A 19,930-nucleotide genomic window follows, 5' to 3' on the forward strand; every position below is an offset into this window, starting at 1 on the left:
GGAAGTAGATTGCCCAGCCTTCCTTCCGAGGAGTGGCTGGTGGGTTTGAACCGCCAGCCTTCTGGTTAGCAGTCAAGTGCCTTAGGCACTACGCTACCAGAGCTCCTAGCTCTCTGAATTAGGGCACAGTAATAGATACTTTGGAAGCTGTGGTGCAATGGATTAATTTTATATGGCCTTTCTAGGCATGGTCTTGTAACTCCCACAAAATTATATGGGTGGGATTATACAATTAATGTGCTTGTGGCCCACCAAGGGGACTGGACAGCTTGTTCATAATGTAAATAAAGTTCATGGCCTCTTTTTGGGGGAGTTGTTGTTTTAAGTGCCATTGAGTCAGTTCTGGCCTCACAGTGACCCTATGCACAACAGAACGAAACATTGCCCAGTCCTGTACCATTCTCATAGTTGTTGTTATGCTTGTACCCATTGTTGTAGCCACTGTGTCAATCCATCTTGTTTAGGGTCTTCCCTTTTTTTGTTAACCTCCTTTGCCCAACATGACATCTCTCTCCAGAAACTGGTCCCTTCTGACAACATGACCAAGGTATGAGAGACGAAGTCTGGACATTCTCACTTCTAAATAGCATTCTGGCTGTACTTCTTCCAAGACAGATTTGTTCATTTTCCTAGCAGTCCATGGCACATTCAATATTCTTCACCAACACCAAAAGTCAAATGTACCGATTCTTCTGTGGTCTTCCTTTTTCATTTGTTCCTCTCTCACATGCATATGAGGTTATTGAAGATGCCATGGCTTGGGTGAGGCGCACCTTAGTCTACAAAGTGGCATCTTTCTCTTAGACATTTTTAAGAGGTCTATTGCAACAGATTTGCCCAATGCAACACATCATTTGATTTCTTAACTGCTGCTTCCAAGTTGTTTGTGCATCCAAGTAAAATAAAATCCTTGACAATTCCAGTCTTTTCTCCATTTATCATTATGTTACTTATTGCTCTAGTTGTGAGGATTTTTGTTTTATTTTGAGGTGTTATCTATAGTGAAGGCTGTAGGTTTTTTTAATTTTCATCAGTAAGTACTTCAAGTCTTCACTTTCAGCAAGCAAGGTTGTGTCATTTACATATCTCAGGCTATTAATGAGTCTTCCTCCGATTCTGATGCCATGTTCTTCTTCATATAGTACAGCTTCTTGGATTAGTTGCTTAGCATACAGATGGAATAAGTATGGTGAAAGGATACAACTCTGACACATACCTTTCCTGATTTTAAACCATGCAGTATTCCTTCATTCTGTTCAAGTAACTGCCTCTTTGCTATATACAGGTTTCTCATTAACACAAGTATTCTGGAATTCCCATTCTTTTCAATGTTATCCATATTTGTTATGATCCACACAGTCAAATGCCTCTGCATAATCAATAAAACACAGATAAACATCTTTCAGCCAAGATCCATTTGACATCAGCAATGATATCCCCGTTCCATATCCTCTTCTGAATCCAGCTTGCATTTCTGGCAGTTCCTTGTCAGTGTACCACTGCAACCATTGTGCAGATGGGACCATACAAATAAGGGGTGAGGAACTCTAATGAGGGGATCAGTCAATTTTGCCATCCCACTAAGCTTAAAATGAGCCATCCAGAGGTAGAAAGAGGGGATTTCACTATCACCAAGGGACATAAGTGGAATGTGTCCTCTGGACCTGGGGTCCCTCTGCTGAGAACTTCCCAGACCCATAAGACAAAGAGAGAGCTGTGACACTGGCGATGGTGAGATGTATGCAGCAGCAGACAGACAGCTGCACCAGGGGCAGCAGAACCAGAAGTTTGTCAGGAGATGGTGTGGTGGGCTTCCTGGCCCACAGAATAAGGGAGCTGAGCACCTTTGCACAGGAGGCTTCCTAGCAGAGTAAGGTGCCTCCAGGTACTTGGCAGAGCTAGGCTCATCATGGCAGGAAAGAGAGATTCAAGCACCTTTGGGTAGGAGGCTTCCTGGTGAAGTGGTGTGCCTTCAGGCATTTGTCAACAGAGCTAAAGAGTTTTGTAACAACTGCCTGAGCAAGGCAGAGGCCTGAGCCAGCCCAAGAACCCTGAGGAGCCAAGGACAAGAGCTCAAGGGCCAGGGAAAGGCCTGCTGGTGGGCAGAGCTGAGAAGCTTTCCTAACTGAAGAACTGTATCCTGAGTCTTTCCTGATCCTTAATTGCAACCTGTTACTTCACTAATAAAACCCATAATTATGAGTTCTGTATGGCTATTGCAATAAGTTATCAAACATCAGAGAAGTAGAGTGATGTGGGAGGGACAGCTGGTATCAGAACTGGTAAAAAGGTTGATTCGTTTCATACAAATCAGCCTTGGGTTGATGCTGATGGTGACTCTCTCCCTTGTGAAATTAGAAAAGGTCATTGCCTCTGCCATGCTACTTTTGCAGAATTAGATAAAACAAGCTCATATTTGCCCTTGGACAGGTCATTTAACCTTTCTAGTTCTTTTATGTTCTCATCTATAATACAGGGTAGATAATATTATCTACCTCACAGAACTAAAGAGGGATTAAATGAGAATGTAAAAATGATGTACTCAGCACAGAGCTCCTAGTGATTCTTCAATTAACGCTAGACATCTATTTTTTATTTAGCATAATACTCAGGCCCCCTTACAATATTTCACATCATTATAAAGCTTTATGAAGACGACTAATATTCATTTAACAACTATTTAATGAATGCTTTCTATTTTCTGGGAGCTCTGGTGACGTAGTGCCTGAGGCATTTATTTGACTGCTCACTAGAAGGCTGGTGGTTGAAACCCACCAGCCATCCCTCAGAAGGAAGGTTGGGCAATCTACTTCTGTAGTGATACCACCTCGGAAACCCAAAGAGGGGGTCGCTATGAGTGGGATCAGACTCAATGGCAGTGAGATTTTTTTTTTTTGGTTTTCTATTTTCCAGACAGTGTGTTCACCACAGGAGTTAAAATAAAGATTTAGTTCCTGCCTTTAACAACCACTAAAAATCTAGGTGGTTTTTTTTTTTTTTTTCTTTTTCTTTTTTTTTTTACAAAGGCTATTACTTTAAATAAAGATTTAAAATAGGTATGGGTTAGGATAGTAATAAAGTAATCTTTTGCTATAATAAGATCTCTATATTTCAACATTTCTAAAATCTAATGCTTCTTACAACTGATATGTACATTTAATGCGACAATGCTTCTTGTTTCCCAGAAAAGCCTTTATAACTCAATAATTGAGCATAAAATTGAAGGAATTTAAGAAGTGCTTGTCTAAGCTAGATTTCCTCTAGAAAGTAAGTAGAGCCCAGGACAAGAGCTTGCATATAGATAATGTATTTTGGGAAGTGAACCCTGGGAAGCAGAGTGGGAGACTAGAAAGGGTGAAGAAACAGGGAAGGAGGGGAAAATAACACAAGGATACATTAGCAAGGTGGCTGCACTGGCACCACGGTGAGCCAGTAGGGCTGATCCCACTGGGATTCCCCAGGACTATGCATAGAACTTGGAGCTCTGGCAGCATAGTGCCTAAGGCACTTGACTGCTAACCAGAAGGCTGGCGGTTCAAACCCACCAGCCACTCCTTGGAAGGACGATGGGGCAATCTACTTCTGTAGTGATACTGCCTCTGAAACTTAAGGCAATGCTTGAAATATGGCTAGTTTAACAGAGGAAATAAACTTTTAATATAATTTAAATTTAATTCATTTAAATTGTTGTTATTGTTGTTGTTGTTTGCCATCGAGTCGGCCCCGATGTAACTAGTGGCTACCATATATAGCAGCAAAGCTCTAATAAGCTGTGTCAAATCCACCTAAGAGTTAAAAGGTGGGCAAAACATATAACACAAAAGGAGCCCTCCATAAATATTTGTTGAATGAATCAATAATATTTGGTCCAAAAAGAAGTATATAGTTCTTGTTTGGATTAAATTGTGATCCCAAAAATACTTGTCAACTTGGCAGAGGCCACCTTGCTTAGTATTATGCAATTATCTTTCATTTTGTGATCTCATACAATTATCCTATTTGATGTAAATCCTAGCCTTTATGATGTTAATGAGGCAAGATTAGCATCAGTTATGTTAACGAGGCAGTATACAATCCACAGGATTAGGTTGTATTTGTCAATCTCTACTGAGAGATGTAAGGCATTAAACAAAGGGACCTGACTACTAGGAGGAAACAACAGCCAAAAGTGGAGTGAATCCTTTGGACCTGGGTCGCTGTATTAAGAATTAGGTCCAGGGGAAGACTGATGCCAACACAAGGAACACCAGGCCCACAGAGCTGAAAGGAGACAAGGACCTTCTTTCAGAGCCAATAGAAAGAAAAAGTCTTCCCCTAGAACTGGCACTCTGAATTTGTACGTCAGCTGTGAGAGAATAAATTTCTGTTTGTTAAAGCTATCCATTCGTGCTATTTCTGTTATAGCACCACTAGAATAACTAAGACAGTTCTCTTTAAAAGAAAGACTCTATTTAAAATAATCTCATTTAGTTCAAACGGTAAGCAACTCTTCATACAACACAAAAAATAAGCAGTAAAAGGTGAGTTTTGAGGGAAGTTGAGGGGGCTGGAGAACAAAAGTGTGAGGGAGACAGAGAATGTGTTTGTGAAAAAGCCAAGATGAGGTCCCTAAAGATTTGGATCCAAAGACATTTATTAAAAGTCAGTTAAATGTCCTACGGTGATATTTCTTTAACAATCTATGTTCATAATCAATTCTAAGCAACAGTACATGAAATAATTCAGTACAATCCTTTGTCTTAATTCCTTGGTTACTGTGAACACAAACAATATGTAGCCAAGAGAAATTCCAGAAGAAAAGGCCCATATTTCATCACTACTGCCAATTCCCTAAAAAAAAAAATCTCCATTTTTAAGTAATAATTGAACCAATGAATCTTCAACTGAGATCTTTAATGTGGCCCCTACTGTAATGTAGATTGTAGAATGCCCAGCTTTACACTGGGAAATCTGCTTCATACATAATTTATTAAAGGGTTACCATATGCTTTACATACATTACTACATTATTATTCTCCATTTTACAAGTGCAGAAATGGGATGGTTAAATAACTTTTTATCTGATCTTCCAAATCATCAACAACTATGTCACAAAGGTGTTGGTGTCCTAAGGCATTTGACTGCTAACCAAAAGGCTGACAGTTCAAACTCACCAGCCACTCCTCAAAAGGAAGACTGGGCAATCTACTTCCATAGAGATACAGCCTCAGAAACCTAAGGAGGGGTCGCTATGAGTCCGAAATGACTTGACAGCAATGAGGTTTATTTTTTTAAAAAATCTAATACCAGGGGCAATTCCACTCTTAAAAAGCTTGAAGAAAATCTGTAAAGATATTCAATATATGGTTGTATATATTGATACTTGTTATTTCTTGCCAACATTTCTCCCCCATCTCAGTTCTTGTATATTTTCCAATGTGTATAATTCAATGATTCTGAAATTGAGTAAAAAGTTGGTCATACAAATTTCATGAAGGCTTGTCAGCAAAATTTTTAAAATACGAATAACAGTAACATGAAACATAGATTTTCACAGAGCAACAATAATAGCAAAAGGCAGGGGATTCTGTTTTAAAACATTTCACAGATTTAAAATGATGACAGTTAGTATTAGAGATCTTGGGCTCTGTCCCTCAGAGGTGAATACAATGATTATGAGCATGCTTGGCTACAGTGTGAATTTTATCATTCTTACCTCACTCCAAGATTTTCAAGAAGAGACTCATCAAGAAAGGGCAGTAGCGAACCTGTGATTTTGTTTTCTATGAAAGAAAGGGAGAAAAAAAGATGAACAAATTTAATATTTATAATGTATGCCTTTTCAATTTCTTTCCATTTGATCCCCCAGAATTTGCCTGATCAGATCAATGTTTATTGAGTACTCACTACAGGCAATGGCGTGGCAACTCCTCCTTTTTTGCTTTGCTACTTATAAAGTCTCAATTTTAACTAGATAACTATACCAAAGAGGGGAGCTCTGGTAGCATAGTGGCTAAGGCACTTGACTGCTAACCAGAAGGCTGGAGGTTCAAACCCACCAGCCACTCCTAGTAAGGAAGGTTGGGCAATCTACTTCCATAGTGATGCTGCCTCGGAAACCCAAGGAGGGGTCGCTATGAGTCGGGGCCGACTCGACGGCAAATAACAACAACAACAACAACATACCAAAGAGACTTTTTTTGGATAAATTAGGTAAATATTTTAAAAATTATTTGTGTAAACTATTTGCAAGAATCTTCTGCTACAAAAATACAGTGAGGGGACACTGACTTTCTGTTAGTGGTGATGGAATTATTTGTTTAGGGATAGTGCTGATGGTACCATCTGATAAATATAATTAATGTCACTGAATTGTACATGTAAAAAATGTTGACCTGGCAAATGCTTTGTTATATATATATATATATATATATATATATATAACCACCTAAAACAAAACAAAAGACAGCTAAAAAAAAAAAAAAAAAAAAAAGGTTACTTGAAACCCTATAACCTGTGGAGTTTTGCCAGGTCAGCAGCTCAGCTTCCTTTTAAAACAGATGGGGGTAATATGGGTGGGGTAGGGAAGGAAACTTCAGACTACTGTTCTTAGAACAACTGTCAGGTCAAACCATAGCCTAAAGGTTACCCAAAGTATTGATTGTTTCTAAACTCTATGTGAAAAGCCAGGAATAGTTTGCATTTGAAAGACTTATTTTTTTTTCTTTTTCTTTCCATATAGTTAATTCTAGTCCTTCTGAACTTCAGATTCAAAACTCTGGACTGTTTACAACCAAAACTCTTAGCGGTAACAAGTAGTTCTTCGCAAACAAAAAAATTATTAAATGAAAATGGCTTGTTTTGTATTTTCTTATAAAAAATAATTGATATAAAAAAATTAAAATGATACAAAAAATATAAAGTATAAAATATTAACATCCTTAAATTCTCCCAACAGGTAACCACTATTAACATTTTGGATAACACCATTCAAGACATTTATCTATGCAATTATGTAATTTTATATAAATGAGAATACACTGTCTTATAACCTTGGCTACTAACCCCGCAGGAGGAAGATGAGGCAATCTACTTCCATGAAGATTTACAGTCTGGGAAACCCAATGGGAATTGCTATGAGTTGGAATCAACTCAGTGACAGTGAGTATAATCTTATCTTAACTACCTAGTACTGATACAAAAGAAATACCATAAATGGGTGGTTTTAACAAACAAATAGATTTTCTTACAATTTAGGAGGCTAGAAGTCCAAATCCAGGGTATGGGCTCTAGGAGAAGGCTTTCTTTCTCCATTGGCTCTGGAGAAAGGTCCCCATTTGCTTTGAGCTTCTTTCTGCTGCTGGGTGATCTTTTCTTTTTTTTTTTTTTTAACTTTTTATTGTGATTTGGGTGCAAAATTACAAAGCAGATTCATTTTACATTCAATAGTTCATATACATTTTGTTTCCTGACACTGATTACAATCCCCACAATGTAACAGCTCTCCTCCCACCTCTTCTCTGTGCTTACCCCTTCCCTATGTCCTTCATAACTGTGTGTTCCTGCCTGCCTAGCTATCTCCCTGTGCAAATGCTGCCCTTCTGATCTCCCAGGGTTTACTGTTCTGAGAAGTGCATCTCCCTGGTGCTCAAGCTAAGCTTGTTGGCCTATTGCTTGGCTGACAGTTGAGCTATAGGAGTGAGTTCAATTCCAGGCCCAAAGGGTGACTAGGGGCCACAGTCTTGAGGGTTTCACCATTTTCCATCTGAAAAGTTATCCTGTTTTATGTTTTTGAATTTTCACTTTTTTTTTTTGGTTTATCCAGGATCTCCAATTTTGATCACTTTCCAAATGGTTGGCTTGATACCCAGGTACTGTCTAGTTTTTTTTGGTCTCGGGGTAGTGGGGACTAAGGTTTCTGTGGTCTGTGGTCTCTTGGACTAATTGTTTCCATATGTCTTTGATTTTCTTCACTCTTCTTTGCTCCAGACGTGGAGAGACCGATAGTTGCATCTTAGATGGCTGCCTGCAAGCTTTTAAGACCTCAGTCATTACTCACCAAAGTAGAATGCAGAATAATGTTTTTGTGTATTATGTTATACCAATTAAGCTTGAGGCTCCGTTGACCTCAAGGAGCTTGCCTGTGACTAAGAAGTTATCTTAACTTTGCCTTCCGTTAGCTGTATAATGTATGTGGGCATTTTTACAGTACATACAAATACACATGTGGGAATAATGTCCGCCAAACCTATGTATAGTCATGAGCATATTCCGTTTGCCTACCCATACCTGATCTTCTTGCCTGTCTACCTATGTATCTACCCACACATTAGCGTTTGTTATTACCGATAGTATAGCACTGTGTATGTAATAGTATTAACCTTTGTTTGTACCTCTTGTGCACCTCTCTGTATCTTCCTTTGTCTTAGTGACCACAAAAGGTAGTCACACCCTTTTGTTATATGGTGTTGCTCCTGGGTGATCTTCAGGTGGCCCAGCATCTCTCCCTATCTCTGTTCAGCAATCTTATTCAATCTTTCTTTTCTTTTTAAATTTTTATTGTGATTTGGGCAAAAGTTTACAAAGCAAATTCACTTTCCATACGAGAGTTCATATACACTTTGTCTCATGACATTGACTGCAATTTGCCACAATGCAATAGCTCTCTTTCTACCTCCTCCCCATAGTTACCTCTTCCCTGTGTCCTTCCCTCCCATGTACTCCTGCCCCACCCCAGCTATCTCCCTGTGCATGCACAGCCCTTCTGTGCTCCCATGATTGATCTTTCCAAGGAATATATCTACCTAATATAAATGTTAACATAGTGCCTAAGGCACTTGACTACTAACCAGAAGGCTGGGGTTCAAACCCACCAGCTGCTCCTTGGAAGGAAGGTTGGGCAATCTACTTCCATAGTGATCAGGCCTCAGAAACCCAAGGAGGGGTTGCTATGAGTCAGGGCCAACTCGACAGCCCATAACAACAACAACAACAACATAAATGTTCAGTTCATACGCCTGTTTTTTGTTTGGCTGAAAGCCATACGAGTGGGTTCAGTTCCAGACTTGAGGGGCAGCTAGGGGCATAGTCTCAGTGGTTCCATCAGGCTCTATCAGACCAGCAAAACTGGTCCTTTTTTATTTTTTTGTATTTTTGAGTTTTGTTCTACATTGTTCTTCCACTCTATTCAGGATCTCCTATGTAGATCATCCTCTGAGTGCTTACAGTGGTAGCTGGGTACCATCTAGTTCTTCTAGCTGAGAATTGCACACTGTACCAGTCCCTTGTTCTAATTATTTCCACGTCTTTGGTTTTCTTCATTCTTCTTTGCTCCGGACAAGAAGAGGCCCATTGTTCCGTCTAGGTGGACACCTGCAAGCTTTTAAGATCCTAGTCTCTACTCACCAAAGTAGGATGCGGAACAATGTTTTTGTGTAGTATGTTATGCCAATTGAGCTTTATGTCCTCCATGACCATAGTCCCAAGCCCACAGGTCCAACTACTTGCTCCCCTTGGCTGTGGCCAAGGAGTGACTACAACCTTGTGCCTTGTCAGCTCTACTATATACCTGGACATGCTTGCAGAACATACAGATACACTTGTAGAAACGTATCCAATCTTTTTTATATCGCAAAAGAGATTGATTCAATCTCTTACACTTACTATATATAATATACCTTACACTAATCTGTGAACATTAACATAACAAAGATAACCCATTCTAAAATGGGATTATAACCACAGATATACAAGTTAGGATTTACAACATACATTTTTGGGGGACATAATTCAATCCATAACATAACCTGTTTTCTTCCACTCAGGATATCCTAAATATCTTTCTTACCAATTATTAAATGCTATATCATTTTTTAGGAGCTCTGGCAGCATAGTGCCTAAGGCACTTGACTGCTAACCAGAAGGCTGGTGGTTCAAATCCACCAGCCACTCCTCAGAGGAAGGTTGGGCAATCTACTTCCGTAGTGATACTGCCTCGGAAACCCAAGGAGGGGTTGCTATGAGTCGGGTCCGATTCAATGGCACATGACAAAAACAACATCATTTTTTTAATGCATTTTATTGAAATATAATTTATGTACAGTGAAATAAACAAAACTAAAGTGAAAAGGGTCAATGCTTTTTTTTTTTTTTTTGCAGTGTTCCCTCCCCTCCCCTCTCACCCCTGGCAACCAACAAAGCAAGTTTCCCTCCATATATAAACCTTTCCTTGACCCTCCACAACAATGAACTAGTACTATATTTGTCCTTCCGTGATTGACTTATTTCACGCAGCATAATGTCCTCCAAGTTCATGCATGTTATGCGGTGTTTTGCAGACTCTACATGATTCTTCAGTGCTGCATAGCACTCCATTATGTGTATGTACCATAGTTTGGTCATCCACTCTTCCATTGATGGGCATGTAGGTTGTTTCTATTTTTTTGCTATTGTAAATAGTGCTGCGATGAACATGAGTGTGCATTTATCTGTTCCTGTCCTGACTCTCACCTCTCTAGGACATATACCTAGTAATGGGATTGCTGAGTCAAACGTTGTCTCCAATTATAGCTTTCTAAGAAATCACCATATTGCTTTCCACAGTGATTGTATCATTTCACAGTCCCACCAGCAGCGTATGAGAGTCCTAATCTCTCCACATCCCCACCAGCATTTGTTATTTTCTGTCTCATTGAACCTTGCCATTAGTGCTGGGGTGAGATGGTATCACGTTGTTTTGATTTATATCTCTCTGATGGCCAGTGATTGTGAGCATCTCTTCATGTATTAGCTGGCCACCTGAATATCCTCTTTGGTGAAGTATCTATTCATGTCTTCTGCCCATTTTTCAATTGGATCATTAATTCCTTTGGTGTTGAGATGCTGGAGTTTTCTATAAATCTTAGTGATAAGTCCCTTGCCAGATATGTAATTATCAGCAAACATGAATTTGTTGCTGCCATTTTTGTTATGTACTTTTTTGTGGTGTCGATTTCTTTGTTCCATATTATTTTCTATGTTGAGCTTGTTTTGTTTATGAATTGTGTTATCACTTCCTTCATTGCTACTGTTTTAGTATTTGCTAAATATTTGTGCTGGTCCTCTTTTTTATTTTGATGTTAAGGTTTATCGTTTTTCTTTGAGGTTACCCTGTGATTTACAGTTTTCTTCTTAAGTTTAGAACAGTCCGTTCTATCTTGTAGTTGTCTTGACTTCCCTACCATCTAGAAGTTCTGTAACTACACAGTTTTTTCCCTCTTTTTGGTTTATAGTTATCCTCATTTGTCAACTGATGTCTCTGGTTCCCTGTTTACAATTTTGTAGGCTTATTTACTTTGGATACTTCCATAGCTGGGTTGGTTTCTGGATTATATCATCATGTGTATTAACGGTCAGTTGTTGTTGGCTGTTGTTGCTTCTCTGTCCAAAGGGCTCCCTTTAGCATCTCTTGTAAGGTTGGTCTGGTTTTAAAAAAACTCCCTTAATTTCTGCTTATCTGGAAATATCCTAATTTCACCATCATATTTGAGGAACAATTTTGCCGGGTACACAATTCTTGTTTGGAAATTATTATCTTTCAGGGTTTTATATATGCCATTCCATTGTCTTTTCACCTGTACTGTTTCTACTGAGAAACAAGTCTAACAAGCTTAGTCTTATTGGTTGCCCCTTAAAGGTAGCTTTTTGTTTTTCCTGTGCTGTTCTCATGATTCTTTATCTTTGGTTTTGATGAGTTTGATGATGATATTTTTCTTTTGGGGTCTATTCTGTTTGGGGTTCATTGGACTTCCTGAATGGATATATTCTCATCTTTCATCATACCAGGAAAATTCTCTTCCAACAAATCTTCGACAATTTTCTTTGTGGTTTTATTTGTCTCCTCCTGTTCTGGAATTCCGATTACACATAGGTTACTCCTTTTGACAGTATCCCACATGAACCTTAGGCCTTCTTCATTTTGTTTTGATCTTTTTTCTAGTTTATCCCTTTCCAAGGAAGCGTTCAGGTATTTGCCTTCAACCTCCCTAATTCCATTGATTCAATTCTGCTCCTTTGCCCATTCAATGTCTTATCTGTTTCTGAAAATTTATTATCAATCTTCTGGATTTCTGTGTGTAGATTTTGTATCATTTCTAATTTTTCATTTGTTTTGTCATTTTGTTCTTGTATTGTCTTTTGAAATTGTCTAGAGTTTTTTCTGTGTTTTCCTCAATTTTGTTAGTGTTTCTCTTGATCTGTCTCTCAATTCACTGTAGATACCTGAATATAATTCTTTTGAATTCCTTATCAGGAAGTTTCAATGCAGCATCTTCCTCAGGGATGTGTTTTGGGTCTGTATCCTCGTCCCTTGTTTCTCCTGCTTTATTTTGCTTCTTTGTGTGGACTGTGATGCTCCTTTGTCTCTGAGGCATTGTGACGTTTTTGTATTTATATTTAATTGGTGATTGTATTTTGGAGTGACTTGCCCACGATTATCATTTCCTTTGTTTTGTTTGTATGTTATCTATGCGAGCAGAGTATTGTGCTGTGCTCCTCTATTCACTAGTTGACAGCACTTATACACTCACTACCTGTCTTCTTTCTTGTTGTCAGCATCTTATATGTCCCTGCTAACTTTGGCAAACAGAGCCTATTCTTAGATTCCTGGAATCAGAATGAGAATGCTGTCATTTAAAATCCAAAATGGTTGCCACTTGTAAAGATTCAAAATGGCTGCACCCTCAGTCAGTTTAAATATCCCAAATGGTCACTGCTTGTAAACATTCAAAATGGCTGTGCCCACGGTCACTTTAAATAACCAAAATGACTGCCACTTATAAACATTAAAAATGGCTGCACCTTCGGTCACTTTAAATATCCAAAATGGCTGCCGCACGTAAACAATCAAAATGGCTATGCCCTCCGGCCAGGGGAAAGTTAACAGCTCAGGTTATCTCCCTCCTTGCTGATTCCCTTCCTAGTCATAGGCCACCAGTGCAGTTGTCCTTGGAGCCCTTGGTGACTGGGGTTGATCTTTAGGTCAATTCTCAGGTCCCAACACCACTTGGAAATATTCAGGCTGTTGGTCCCATCAGAGTAGCTGACAGTCCGCAGCTCCGACCATCTCTGTACTCACTGTTTTCGTTCAGGTTTTTCCACTAGTTGGTGCCTAGTCCACTTCTGTATGTTGTTGTTGTTGTTATGTGCCGTCGAGTCAGCCCTCACTCATAGCGACCCCTCCTTGGGTTTCCAAGGCAGTATCACTACGGAAGTAGGATTGCCCAACCTTCCTTCGGAGGAGTGGCTGGTGGGTTTGAACCACCAGCCTTCTGGTTAGCAGTCAAGTGCCTTAGCCACTATGCTACCAGAGCTCCCACTTCAGTATAGCTCCTTGCAAAGCTCAGGGCTCCAGGATTATCTTCTGTATCTCTGTTGATTAGTTTTTCTTTTCTTTGTTGAAGAGGGTCTGTGTTGCTTGTCTGCTTATTCCTCCATCTTACCGTAAGTCCTCTACATCATTTTTAATAGCTGTCTTGTATTCCATGATAGAGATGTACCCTTGTGCATTTTACTAATTTTTTGGGGGCTATCTTTACAATGAGGATAACTTTATCAATGTCACACGGTGGTCAAAAGACTTTCAAGATAAAACATGTAAAGTGCATAGAACAGTACTTTAAACAAAGAAAATGCTCAATAAATATTATTGTAGTTAGATGCCCTTAAGTTGATTCCAACTTATAACAACTCCATGTGATAGAGTAGAACTGTCCCACAGAGTTTTCTTAGCTATAATCTTTATGGAAGTGTATTGCCTGGTCTTTCTCACATGGAGCAGCTGAGTGGGTTTGAACTTCCAACCTTTCAGTTAGCAGCCAAGCACTTAACCATTAGGCCACCAGGTCTCCTTCAATAAATATTAGCCATCATTATTATTTATTACTATTATTATTGGTGGATATTTAGATTTCTTTTTGCTACTTATAACTAATGATTATAAGAATCATGTGAATATACTTCTTTGGAATTAGTTTAATTATATCTGTAAATTCTTCTAAGTGAAATTGTTATAAGTCAAAAGGTTATCACCAAAAAAAAAAAAAAAAGTATTACCAAAGTATCCATTAACTACAGTTGAGTTCCTTGACACTTTCATAAACTTTATTGGGCATTTCCCCTGTTATCAATCTTTTAAATCTTTTCCATCTAAAGCAAAAATTGGTATTTCTTTGCTTACTATTGAAAGTGAACATCTTTTCCTGTGTTTATAGTTAGTTGTCAATAGTCTATTGTGTTTTGCCAGTTTTTCTACTTTTTCCCCCTTAGTTCTTATGTGATGTTTTAACTTTGGTTATGTTCTCCAATGTTTTGTTAAGAACATTTGTTTAGAAATAGCTGGCATAAAGTTCTGGAGACCAAGGATCTAGGTAAAATTAAGCTACTTTTTCCTACCTGTGTGATTTTGGGCAAGGTACTTAGTATCTTTAGACTTCAAATACTTCATCTGTAAAAAATGTGGATGATAGCATTTAAATTCAGAGACCTTGTGAAATTGTTTCAAAACTTGGAAATGCTCCCAGCACCCTGTGTTTGGTTTTTACCCACTGACAGCATATAGTGTCTTCTGCTGCTGTGTTTCAATGAAATACAGATCAATCTGGAGGCTGTTGAATTAATCTACAGAACGCCACTGTAACAGGGATCCAATAACATAGCCAGTCATGTTCTGGAGATAGAAAATCTAAAGCTACTCCCCTCTCCCCACTTGCTACTTGAAAATTCCATCCCTGACTTAGAGGAAAACAAAGCAAAAGTCAGGGAGTTTAAAAAAAAAAAAATTGGAATTTCCCTCACCCTTTTAAGCTAACTTTAGGCCCTGAAACACTAAAGTTCCTCCCAAAACAGTCCCCAACCTAAGCAGAAAGGGATCCACTGGACCATTGCAGAAGTTAATGTGCAAATCACAACCGAAGAACCATTTCCTATCGAACACCTGGGAGGATAAGGAGGCAGAGGCTGAGTTTCACACTCCAGCACAGAAAGTTCAATTCATTTCAAGTGGATGGATGCTGAATAAGAGCCAGTAGAGTCGTTTACAATTCACAACCTAATAGGCTGTTCCAGAAGTCTGGTGGGAGCAAGGACTCACTGATGTCCACACCGCACCATGTGACTGGCCAAGCTGTGGGTGAGGAGAGGGCTCACTGAGGTAGCCTGCTGGGGTCCTCACAGAGGATGACGAAAGCAGAGAAGGAAGGCTTGGTGCGGGGTTCAGACTTGGCTGGGGTTCAGCTGTCAGCTGTATAACCACAGTGTTGAGCAGGAGTAAAGTAAACTGCAATCTGAAGACCAAAACTTTACCAAGTTCCACTGACCCAGTCAACTAACATTTATTGAGCCCCACTGAGATGCTGTATTGTTGTTGTTATTTGCCGTCTAGTCAGACCCCACTCATAGTGACCCCTCCTTGGGTTTCCCAGGCGGTATCACTACGGAAGTAGATTGCCCAACCTTCCTTCCGAGGAGTGGCTGGCTAGTGGGTTTGAACCGTCAGCCTTCTGTTTAGCAGTCAAGTGCCTTAGGCACTACGCTACCAGAGCTCTTAAGATCCTATATTAGAGGGTGGGAATTCAGAGATGGGGAGAAAAAAAAAAAAAAGTTCCTTCCCCTTTGGGAGAATCCAGGGTTCAACGAGGGAGGGAGGAGTAGAAATTTAAAGGCCTCAGAACATATTTTTAATGTAGCAAGTGTGCAAAGAGTGGTGGTAACATAAAGCCTGAATGACAGCACAGGCCGCCCAAGTTCCTCACTGGAAAAGGGCCCGACTATCATTCACCTGGCTCTGGGATAACAAGTTCATAAAGAAATCCACCCAAGCAAGACCAAGGTCTACGACCGCCCCTCCCAGCTTCACAATCTCTTCGAGACCCCAACCTCAAATTGCCCCCATTTCTCCGGGTTGTTCTCCGCCCTCCTCCTTGAGGTCCATCCCTTCTGAGTGCCTCCCAGGGCACGTTTCCCTTCCTTGGCTCAGGTCGCCTTCTCTGGAGGCTCTCTGCCTCAGTCTCTATTCTCCACCTCAGGACTCCTTTCCTGGGCGCCTCCTGCCTGCCTCAGATCTTCCCCTCTGAGTGCCTCCCCGCGCCAAGTCTCTCTCTGCTTTCGTCGTCCTCTGGGAGGACCCCAGCCCGCTACCTCAGTGAGCCCTCTCCTCAGCCCTGAGTATTTCCCAATTCGAGTCGTCATGCCTCTGCCCCTCAGCCCCTCGAGCCCCGCTACCTCGGAAACGTGTCTGCAGCAGAGGGTCACTGAAGCCACTGCGCTGTAAGAAGGCGCACACCTGCTCCGGGTCCCAGGTCTTGGGGTCAGGGTGGAGTTCAGGACCCGGGGATCTCTCCGTCGCTGCAGTGTGGGTATCTGGCCGGGTTTCTGGGGTATCATCGCATCTAGTCTGCTTGAAAGGATGCTCTGTGTTACTGTTCTGCATAGTTACACCGGGTGCTCCGCGCAGCAGTCAAGACCCGCTAGGTCCGGCCCGCGCGCAGACGCACTGATTGCTCGGTCCGAGAAGAGTCCTTTCAACCTTGCGTGCCAACTGGTCTCCTGCGCAGGCGCACTGACAGCTCAGCACTGAGGTAAGGCAGTCCAGCATCGCCTGACAAATAGCCACGTGCGCAGGCGCAATATCATTCCAGCAGTCCTGGATTCCACCATGGAGTGTAGGCTAAAGGGGCGGGGCTCGAGACGAAGCTAAGGCCAGGGGCGGGGAAAGGGCGTGCCCTAGTGGGCATTTGGCCACACTTGGAAATGAAGGCTTTCTCCCAGTGAGTTGAGGGTGGCCTTCCTCCTAATGCATATCCCATGCTTCCCCCTGCCTGAATTTCCGATGCTGCTGTAAGTTAGTCACTTGATAGCAACTGTTTTTTGGTTTGTTTTAAGCCATCAGGCTGCCAGTACCTTTCCAATGAAGAAAGAAAAATGGGCAAGCGGCTGAAGTGAAGACCCCGGATTGATTTTAAATCCAACGTGTCTGCACATGGCTTTGACACTATTTCAGTAGGTCACCTTTCAGCCAAATGAAAGATGGGAGTATAAAATAAAGATCACACGAGTTATGTGCTCTCTTAAACAAATAAGTAAAGGAAACCAGTCAATGTTTACCAGAAAGAAGGCAAGGAGAAAGGAGCTAGATAAAGGAAAAGAACAGGGAATAATGAGAAAGTTGACACATTGTAAAAATTGTAACCAAAGGCAAAGAACAATTTGTATAAAAATTGTTAAATGGGAACCTAATTTTCTATGTAAACTTTCACCTAAACCACAATATTACACAAACCAAACAAAAATCTAATGCAAGAATGACTTCTATTTCAGTTAGTTCCAGAATGAACTACTTGGGATGCATATCTATCAGTGAATCCTGTCTTAAAGGGGCAGGCTTAAAACTTCTGCCCGCCAAATGGGATCCTGGAAAGAACAACCCTCAAACCCTCTTTCCAACCCAAAACCTTGCCCTGAGGAAGAAAAGTGGCCAATCTGATTCCCTAAAAGTTACTTCCAAGGACTGTTATTATCTGACAGTATTAACATATGAAAACGGCAGGCACTGTCTCACTTCAGCCACTTTAGGGCAGGGCCCAAGTTTTCCTGTTACCTATTTAACGCCTTGGAAACCCAAAGGGTGTCACTATGAGTTGGAATTGACTCAATGGCAGTGAGTTTTTTTTTGGACTACTACCACCGGCCACTCCTTGGAAGGAAGGTTGGGCAATCTACTTCCATAGTGATACTGCCTCTGAAACCCAAGGAGGGGTCGCTATGAGTTGGTCCAACTTGATGGCACATAACAACAACAACTAGTAATAATAAAGCCAGTACACCTTCCCACCAACCGACCCACAGACCTATCTAGGAGATAAAGGATGAATGAAGCAAACTAGTTTATCATCAAGCAGTATGAACCAGTATGATCTAATGGGGACTAAAGTATTCTTAACACTTGGAGCCTTATTGTGTGTCAGGCACTGTTCTAAGGACTTTAGAAATATTAATTCATTTGCTTATCACAATAATCTTATGATATAGGAAACTGAGGCACAGTAAAATAATCTGCCCAAGATCAAACAGCTAGCTACGGATGATGCCTGGATTCAAACCCAGGCAATCTAGCCGGCTCCAGAGTCCATGCTCTTAACAACTTGATGACAATTGTTTGTAAATGGGGATTTTCATACAAAATTAGTTCATATATGGTGACCCCATGCACAATGGGATGAAACACTGCCTGCTCCCGCACCATCCCCACATAGGTCTGATGTGGCTCAGACTGTTGTAACCTACAGGGTTTTTACTTGGCTGACTTCTGGAAGTAGATTGCCAGGTCTTTCCTCCTAGTCTTAGTCTGGAAGCTCCACTGAAACCTGCTCGGTCTAATAGCAAGACTCCACTGACAGAATTTGGTGGCTGCATATGAGGGGCTGGAAACTGAACCCTGGTAGAGGAGTGGAATATAGACAGGTTCACTGGTTCTCCACTGGTACACTAGGCTAAGCCAGCAAAGCATGTCTTTAAACACCAAATAATTTGTAAAAAGTTCTGATCATTGACAACACTTATGAAACTCAACTAAGGGGTGAAAGAGACAACAAATAGCCTGTGTGCTAGTGTTCTGGTTACCTATTGCCACTCTGACAAGAAATATACCACAAATGGGGTGGCCTTAACAAACAGGAGTTTATTCGTACAATTTGGAGGCTTTAAGTCCGAGTTCAAAGTGCCAAGCTCTAGGGGCTGGGTGAAAGCCCCTCAACCTTGGGCTTCAGCTCTACCTCCTGCTCCCGGCCCACTGAAGCCAGAGGCTTTTTTTCACTCAGACAACTACTGGCTGCTGAGGCTGCCAAGCCCAAGGGTGACAAGTAAAAAGGCGCAGTCCCGATGTTACCAAACCACACGGCCATTAATTCAAGTCCATTCTAAGTCCCAAGGTCGGCAGAGCATGGCAGGCTGCTGAACAATGACAGGGCTACATGCAGGATTCAAGGTACCATAAGCTAGAGACTATCCTCAAGCCTTCTCATATACAGGAAGCAGACCACATCTCAAAGGCAGCTACTCAGCTGCCTGTGGTAAATCCCACCATGGAGTTGATTGCCAGTCTCATCATGGGGAATAACTACCACCAGCTGCCCAGTCATTCAACCTGGCCCAGCCAAGTTGACATACAAATTTAACTACCACAGTGAGTTATATTTCAAGTTGGAAATGGCTGGTCTGAAAATTTGCATATGAGACTTGGGGGAAATCTACCCATTGACAAGAGCTCCTAGCAACAGAAAGTGATACACATGCAGGGTTTTAAATCTAATTGGGTTTGTTCAAAGACCAAAGCAGTTGCTTTTTTTTTTTTTTTCCTCCTTCCCCCTAGGGAGGAGTTATTTTTAAGGGGGAATCTTGAGACATCTCATTTGTCATTGCTGTATTTGGTTTGCTGGAAAATGCAAGAAGTTTTAATTTGTTGTAGCCAGACATATTTTCCATTTCCTTTTCCTCCCTTCCTCCCCAGCTTCAACATGGATGCTCAGGAAGCACAGAAGGGTCACTGCTTGAGGAGAGGGCCTGTACTGGTTCAGAAAAAGACTGCAATGACCATGGAAATCATGCTTGTCGCTTGCAGGGTCTCCAGCTCCAAGCGGAGTATCACAGCTGACTCATCCACAGTGGAACATCCCCTGTCATGTTGTCGCTCCCAGAATGGGCAGCAAAAAAAACATTATTGAATGAGTGCAAACAAGGTGTGGTGTCTAACTCCAATATCAAAGTCTCATTTCCCTAAAAGAGGCCAGAAATTGGTATTTGATGCTATTGTTTATTCACATCTGTTCAAAAAGCACATCCCACATAGTCAGAAGCGACTGAGAAAGTCAGTGCTGCTATGAGTTTCCCCCGTGTGGTCTGTTATTTTGTGAATTATATT

The 19,930-nt window shown here is 41.0% G+C and overlaps 1 protein-coding gene across 1 annotated transcript in view; it reads right to left on the reverse strand.

The window, feature by feature from the left end:
- Positions 1–16,450, reverse strand: part of LOC103191864 (deoxynucleoside triphosphate triphosphohydrolase SAMHD1-like) — a 65,105-nt gene extending 48,655 nt beyond the window's left edge. The window contains exons 1-2 of the mRNA XM_007934742.1: positions 16,237–16,450; positions 5,696–5,762 (exon numbers count right to left, since the gene is read on the reverse strand). Of these exons, the coding sequence (XP_007932933.1) occupies positions 5,696–5,762; positions 16,237–16,444 (275 nt within the window). The 5' untranslated portion in view covers positions 16,445–16,450. The remainder of the gene's footprint in view (positions 1–5,695; positions 5,763–16,236) is intronic.
- Between the last annotated feature and the right edge of the window lie 3,480 nt (positions 16,451–19,930).

Source organism: Orycteropus afer, unplaced genomic scaffold, assembly GCF_000298275.1.
Source record: "Orycteropus afer afer isolate SDZICR_OR568_19922 unplaced genomic scaffold, OryAfe1.0 scaffold00020, whole genome shotgun sequence".
Classification (NCBI taxonomy): domain Eukaryota; kingdom Metazoa; phylum Chordata; class Mammalia; order Tubulidentata; family Orycteropodidae; genus Orycteropus; species Orycteropus afer.